At 46.1% G+C, this 7779-nt stretch overlaps 1 protein-coding gene across 1 annotated transcript; it reads left to right on the top strand.

The window, feature by feature from the left end:
• The first annotated feature begins 462 nt into the window (after positions 1-462).
• On the top strand, positions 463-7523 carry PPP1R16B (protein phosphatase 1, regulatory subunit 16B). The gene is made up of 7 exons (XM_010017186.1): positions 463-559; positions 875-999; positions 3024-3149; positions 3507-3582; positions 4582-4711; positions 5448-5616; positions 6224-7523. The coding sequence occupies exons 1-7, from the start codon at positions 493-495 to the stop codon at positions 6743-6745; spliced, it is 1215 nt and encodes a 404-aa protein (XP_010015488.1). The 5' UTR covers positions 463-492; the 3' UTR covers positions 6746-7523.
• Positions 7524-7779: the final 256 nt, after the last annotated feature.

The raw sequence follows: 7779 nt of genomic DNA, 5'->3' as shown, positions 1-7779 counted from the left end.
GGGGGGGTCTCACTGAAGTGGATCTTTCCCAACTTTTCTCGTCCTTGTGAACTTTTCACTGCAGGACTGCCCGATGCCAGATAACAAGCACCTGGTAGTTGCTTGATACTGTTATCCATGAATTCAATAAATAAATCACTCTGTCACTGAGAAGCTGCCAGTCTGTCCAGTGCCAGGGTCATGAGAAGACAGGAATGGCTCAGTTGCTCGTGTGCCCAACAGCCATGAAGGAGGTTGTAGCATGCTGCCTTTCATTCACATCTGGACTTTATCTTCCCCATTCATAGCTCCATGGTTTTACTTCAAACCTTTCTTATCTCATATGTATCTTTGTGACATTTGGGCAACTATTAAAACCCAGTTAGTTTTTCCTAAGCATTTATCCCAGTGTTCGGTACTGTCTGCTCTAGGATGTCTGAGGTCCTTTCTTGTGTGACTCAGTTTTGTCCTTGCAGTGGAGCAGACTTGTTGGCAGTGAATGCTGATGGCAATATGCCGTATGACCTCTGTGAAGATGAGCCAACTCTGGATGTCATTGAGACTTGCATGGCCTACCAAGGTAAGGAGACTGAGTTCATGTAAAACACAAAACTGGGTCAATGTAGTACTAAAAATTACCTTGTTTCTCAGCTCATGATTTGCCTCTGGAGAAAAGCAGGGAGCTGCTGCCTGGCATAATTTCTTAAGCCTGATTCTGTTTAGTTCCTCTAATTCCTAAATAACGATGAGGGTGAAGGACAGCGGACAGTCCCCTCACTACACAGCCTCTAAAGGGATGTGAGGTCACGTCAACCAGGAATCATAAGTAATTCCACTCAAGCAGCACAGAGACAGACCTTTCCAACTCTCCTCTCTCTAACTGGAATTTTAACAGGGATTACTCAGGAAAGAATCAATGAGATGCGGGCTGCTCCGGAGCAGGTCATGATCTGTGACATTCATGACATACTTGCGACGGGACAGGACCTGAACAGGACTGATGCCCAAGGTGCCACGCTGGTGAGTGAAACTCCGGCGCCCTCAGTTTTGCCTTCCTTCAGCCTGGAGGTTATGAAACCTGCCCTGTGGCAGGAGTTACACAAAATGAACATGTGCAGGTCACTGAGAGGAGTGAGGAAGCTATTTGGATCTTGGTCCATGCTTTAGTTTATTGTCATGTAGCTCCGTCCATGAGTACAGCTGGCATAACTTAGTGTCTAACGCTGCGCTTTTTGAAGCAAATCCCTTGTTTATGTGAGCTCTGTCAGTCATCCAGCAGCTCAGCTCCTGCAGCGAGGGTCCTGTCTGACAGTGGCTGATAGCAGCTTCCAAAGAAAGGTGCAAGAAGTCCCACAGTGAGGAGTTGCAGACTGCAGCACTTGTACTTAGCCCATGGGGAGATGGGACTGAAAGACATCCCGGTAACCTCTTGCTTCTCATGAGTCACATAGTCTGATCTGACTCCTGTGGAGCAGACGTGAGTCCTTAGGTTTTCATGAGAGCAGGATCTGGTGTTGGGCAATCTGAAGACTTTCTGCCTCTTCTGCTTTACACAGCATCTGGCTCATACATAGTCGATGCACTACGATGTGTATTCATGTAGGATGGCACCTGCCCCTGAGCAGAGGAGAGCAACCGGGCAAATGTACAGCACAAAGCAGACTGGCATCTGATTTGACTGGGTGCAGTCATCCAGGGACCAGGAATGCAGAACAATCCCGGTCCTGTTCCCTCCTTTTGCAGCTGAAAGTGTCTCTTAAATCCTTGCTTATAGAAGGCCCAACCCAGGCAGAGTTCAGTAATGCTGTCATACGTGTTGGGAGTTTCATGCCTTTCATACCTTGGTCTTTTGATGCTTGGGTGCAGACATAACTGATATACAGACCACATGTGAACATCTGCTTGATGGTCAGACCATGGCAGTGCATTCAGGTTTCTTAATCTAAATTGTCACCTATAGCATATACCAGAAGTGTAAGTGGGGGGCAGGCTCACTGCATGATAAACTTGGATGACTGGAGCTTTTATTGCAGCTTATTTTTTAACATCCCTTCAACAAGGATTCTATATATAATTTTAAGCAGACCTCTTGTCTTCCCTTTTTATACCACCCCCAAATGATTCCTTGTTAATTCACGTGGCCTCTAGAGGGTATGACCCAGTGCTATAAAATTTATGTAGAAATTAACTGAGTTGCCCAAAAGCATTACAGTTTATTTCCACGTGGGGGTTCAGCTTTGTGTGGTGGAATCCACATGGGAATTCTTGAGAAGAAGCTTTCATTCTCCTCTTCAGCACAGCTCAAACAGGATGAGCACTGGCTGGAGTTCAGAGCAGAGCCTAGCTTAGTGTTTTGCTCAGAGATGCAACAGCAGACCACAGTTATGAAAACCATCAGAGACACAAAGTGTTGTGGGGGACTAACGGAGTCTATTATTGGTGTCTCCAAAGTGGTGGTTGTAGTTGGAAGCCACTATCTGAAAAATCATATTCCATTAACTAGAAGTAGGCAAGGATTAAAATGGTTTTGGTTTTGAAATGGTGAAAATAATTATAGCATGAGTGGAAGCGCAATTGCACGAAGGGAATTCTGACCAAAGCAGGGTGAAAATGGGATCAAAAAAAAAAAGACATCTATGGCACTTAAATGGGGAAGAGGAGACATTCTTCTGAGATGAGAAATGCAGGTTACAGTGGATGATGTTCCCCATTGCAGGCTTGCATTTTAATGGTTTCCCTACAGATTGGGCAGCACCTAAAAGCCCATGTTTAAAATGCGAAGACATTCTTTTCTAACCTGTATATGTAAGTTGTTTTAAGAAGTGTGAAGCAGTTTCCTCTCCAGACAGAGTTACATGCATGTAATACTGAGTTTTAGTAATAGGAACAACCTGCTTTTGACCTGATGGCATCTACCAAACGTGGAATGCGCTGCCTGTCCAGACCTAGACTCAGACATCATCCAAGAAATTCCACTGAAACTTGGTGTATAAAACCATTCGTGGTCCTTGCAGGTGGTTCATGCTCTGTTCCTTATCTCCTAGCTGCATATAGCTGCAGCCAATGGTTATCTGCATGCAGCTGAAGTCCTCCTTGACCAGGGGGCAAGCCTGGATATTAAGGACTGGGACGGCTGGGAACCTCTTCATGCTGCTGCTTTCTGGGGACAGGTAATGATTTTGTGGCAAATGTCCTGTATGAGGGTGACATTTCTTTTTGCCTGGGCAAGCTATAAAGTACTCTGCGCATAGAAGAAATCTGTAGTAGGGCTGGACTCTCTGGACAGCATCAGATGAGGTCCTTGGGGTTCCAAAAAGAACCTGCTGCTGAGAAAGTTCAGGGGAAGTATGTCCATGCAGTTGAGTGGTAGGAGCAATGTTTAGCATCACACATGTACCAGCATAACGTGAGGCGAGTTGAGCAATGCAGGCCATTGCTTTTCATCTTATTCCAACTTTTCAGCTTTGAGGAAGAAAGCGATTGCCTAAAATACCTCTATCAGCTTGTCTTTCTTTCCCTTCCTTCAGATGCAAATGGCCGAGTTGCTTGTGTCCCATGGGGCTAGTTTGAGTGCCAGGACATCTTTGGATGAGATGCCAATAGGTGAGTTTATTACGCTTAAAAAAAAAAGACAAAAAAAGACCTTTTCCCCCTGCGCGGGCTGAGTCCTTACATGGTGCTTTCAGAAGCATTAATGTCATTTTCCAGGTGCCTTTAGAATCAAAGTTGCTGTTACTTTAACTGGGACCAAAGTTTTAAAGCACCTACTCTGTTCCTTCTGAAAATGCTTCTTTCTGCTCACAAACCCAAAAGAGAATGCCTTCCTCAAGCACTAAGTTTTTTTCCGGTGTGTTTCCACTTGTGTTATCCCTCTGTACCTGTGCTGGGGAGTATCCCTGCTCTTCCATTGCAGTCTTTGATCTGAGCAGCAGTTGGTGCAGCCTTCAGACTTGGGTATCTTTGCCTTGGTGCAGTGAAGTGTGGTAAGCTCTGCGGGGTTCGAGAGGACAGGGAAAGCACACACAAGTGTTGGAACAGATTGGAAGTACAAATGGTAGCATCTGGCCATGTGTATTATAACCTTGTGCCATTTTTGCTTTTTGAGCCTTGATTGCAAAATCTGTGCATCCCATTTGGAAGGTTGGAAGTTCTTGTCTTCTGCCCTGCTCTGCTTTAGGGGTTTTTTTGTTGCTTTGGAGCTTAAGTAAAAAATGCTGTATTCAGTGGAGCTGCACTCTGGTAATTACAGAAATTTCTTTTACTCCCATCCTGAATCATTGGTGCAGTGGTGAACTCTCATGTTTCCTGGGTAAAGGCACAACATCCTGTAGGAATGGGACAAAACTCAGCTGAATAGCTGGATCATTGCAAAGCTGAGCCCCTGTCACAGTCAGCAGCTCTTGTTTTCTGCTCCTTTTAAAGTGTCTACACCATTCTGCCTCACCTAATTTGTTTAGAGATTAATGTACTTAAGCGTATTCTGCTTATATTTCCCTTCTCTTCCTTCTAGCATTTGTAGTTGTATATACTAGGAAGACAGACGGTGTTAATGGTACCACATTTGAACTGTCTCATTAACAGCTTGGTTTGTGTGTGCCATAGATCTGTGTGAAGAGGAGGAATTCAAAGTATTACTTCTGGAGCTGAAACACAAACACGATGTGATCATGAAGTCTCAGATGAGGCATAAATCCTCCCTGAGTCGAAGGACATCCAGCACCGGCAGCCGGGGGTGAGTGTGTTGTTCCCCACAGGGTACCCAGGGCAGTAGCTTGGCCACCCAGACGTGGTTGCAGAACACCCTGGGGTCGGTGAGAACAACTTGTCTGTCCTTCCTGATGAACTCTGAAAGGCAGAAGCTGACTTCGGTTGCTGAAAGCAGAGCTCCTTTGAAGGGTGACTCCTTCACTAGAAAGAGGTGTTATATTTTGGGGGTAAAATTGCTTTGCACTGTTGTGGTTTAAGAACTGTTCCAAGCAGAGGAGCAAGTGGTGAGAATTTACCCTGTTAAACCACTGATACTGGTGTAGGAGAATCAGTGCTTCACGTGGATTAACTTGAGCTTCTCAGTAATACGTCTCATGGCCAAGATACTGTGCTCAGATACAGGTTTTTACAAGATGTTTACTAGACACCAAAGCAGTCCTGCAGACCACAGGCTCCCTAAAGCACCCGTGTCCTGTTTCCCTCTACACTTCCTCCACTGGTTGCAGAGTAGATCCACTGGGTGAGCTGTCTGAGATCTAGCACAGATTTGCAGTTACTACTTTAGAACTCCTTAAAACTCCTCCCACCTTTAATATCCACACCAGTGCCTTTGCTTTGCGTGGGTGCCAGGAAGCTAACTTCACCTTCCATTTCAGTGAGAGAGGCTGTGAAGCATGAGGAGGAGGTGTGAAGAGCTATGGGGTAAGAGGAACTGTCATGTCCTGCTCACAGCTTTGGTGCCCCTTTCCCCTGTCCCACAGGAAGGTGGTGAGGAGGGCCAGCCTTTCGGACCGAACAAACCTTTACAGGAAGGAATGTGAGAAAGAGGCCATTGTCTGGCAGCAATTGGGTGCAGCAGAAGAAGGAAGAAACTCGGGTCTCATTGGAGAAATCGGGGAGACTCGGTCTGACCAGGAGAATACAGACCCTGTAAGGAATCTCTTCTCTATTCTGGGAGTCACCAAGGAGGGCTGGGAGCAGAGGTTCAGTAGCAGTGGGTGCCCTGGGATTGAAGGCAGCTGAAAAATTTGTAAACCTCATCCATCAGATGTAAGCAAAAGACCCAATTCTCATGTGGTATGAAGTGGCATATCCCATTAAAAGTGGAGAGATGGTGTTGGATTTACAGCTGCCTGGTTTTGAGATAAGGCCCTAGTGAACCTGGAAGTTCAGAAGAAATACCGTGTGCATTTCTTGTTACAGGTAACAAACTGGTAATCATGAAAGAATTGTAACCTTGTTTTGCAGTTATTTGTTGAATTCGGTTATGTCATGTTAATTAATATGTTTATTTAACTGTATTTGGTTTTTTTTTGGAGTCCTTCTGAGTTAATGGTCCATGTTACTGGTGGGGAAGCAGCTCCTGGTTGGGGCTCGCAGTATTACAGGGTCCTGTTAAGTGGGTGAATTCAACATCTGTGCTGCAGTACCTGTCTGATGGAAAGGCTGAGTGTGAGCAGGCTTAGGAAGTTGTCACAGGGATGAACTGTGCTATGGGGGACGGCAGAAGATGCTCTTTCATGTCTTCTTGTTACAGAATTCACTGCTGGAGAACTCTTCCCTCCTTCCGGAGTTAGCAAACAAAAGCACGCAGTGTGACTCTGAAATCCCCCTCCAGAACGGACTCATGGCATCCGCCAGCACTTACCAGTACACCTTTTCCAATGGGGACATTTGGAGTATGCACGCTGACCCTGAGGGCAATCCAGGCCACTTGCTGCCCTACGGCAACCCTGGGCTCCCTGACACGGAGCAGTTCTGGGGTGCCTACAAGGAGCACAACCATCAAACGCTGTCTGAACTGAAGCGGCAGCGGGCTGCAGCCAAGCTCCTCAACCACCCTTTCCTCAGCACCCACTTTGGCAGTGGCATGGGAGGTGTTGCCGAGAATGTGGGTGAAGCCAAGTCGCACCTAATCGAATCCAGGACTTCTCCCTACAGCTCCAATGGGACCTCAGTGTATTACACAGTGTCCAGTGGTGATCCACCCCTCTTGAAATTCAAAGCTCCCATGGAGGAAATGGAAGAGAAGGTGCATGGGTGCTGCAGGATTTCCTAGTCTCTTCTGTTTCTCACCCCAGAGGAAACAAGATGTGGGCAGGCTGGTTGGATCTATCGCAGAGGCCAGGCTGTTTGCATTGCAAAGGGAGAGTTTGGTTATGGACATCCTGACTCTGGCAGCCTCGTTCATCTTGAATTGTACTTTACCCTGCCAATTACTTTCATTGCAGTTGAATGAGTAATGCAGGTGGTGCAAGGCTTTTAGGAGAGGAAGGGATGGGCATTGATATGATGTAAAAAGAGTTGCCCTAGTCTTCCTCCCTGGGGAAGAAGGTATGGTGCACTGCCTCCCTGTCCTTGGGAAGTCATGAGATGCCTTGGAACAAAGAAAGGATCTGAATTAAAATCTTTGCATCGGAGCCTCTTGCTGTAAATCACCAAGGAAGGTGACAGATCAGACCTGAATGTTCACTCCTGGGTGGTGCATATATATCCTGGAGGGGAGATCAACCCCAGCACGGGTTTGCAAGAATGGACAGAGCTGTGTTTTGTACAGCTGGATCCAGCACTTACAGCCTGAGCAATGAGCAAGCATCACTGCTGCACTTGCTTTAGGAAGTTTGCAAGGTGCTATCTCCTTGCAGTGACAGCTCACCAACAAAAACTGTGCACTGGCTGGGTCCCATTCTGCTCATGTACAGTCGTCACTGCAGACTGCCATCAGGTTTGAAGCAGACTCTTCCTGAACAGGCTTCTCTCTACAGGCTTTAAAACTGATGTTGCAATAAGGGGCCCTGGCAATAGAATTTTACTGCAATAAAATACTGACAAAGGTCTATATTGGGATAAGTAATTTAAACTTATTTGTACTATTTAGACTCTTAATTTGTTTAAAACTGAAAAGACTTTTGCTGATCTCACATTCCTATTGATTCTTTTTGTTTACTCTTTACTCAGCACAGATACTAGGGGCAGTATGCTTTGTGTTCTGATTTCTTCTGGGTTTCCAGAACCACAGGGCTTGGGAGGGATGAGGAGGAAAGGCTTGTAATGCTAATCCAGAAGCACCATGAAAGCATTTCTGATCTCCCT

This window comes from Nestor notabilis, unplaced genomic scaffold (genome assembly GCF_000696875.1).
Source record: "Nestor notabilis isolate BGI_N333 unplaced genomic scaffold, ASM69687v1 scaffold6686, whole genome shotgun sequence".
Taxonomy (NCBI): Eukaryota; Metazoa; Chordata; class Aves; order Psittaciformes; family Psittacidae; genus Nestor; species Nestor notabilis.
Note: the sequence above shows the minus strand (reverse complement) of the source record. Positions and strands in the feature narration are given on the sequence as shown.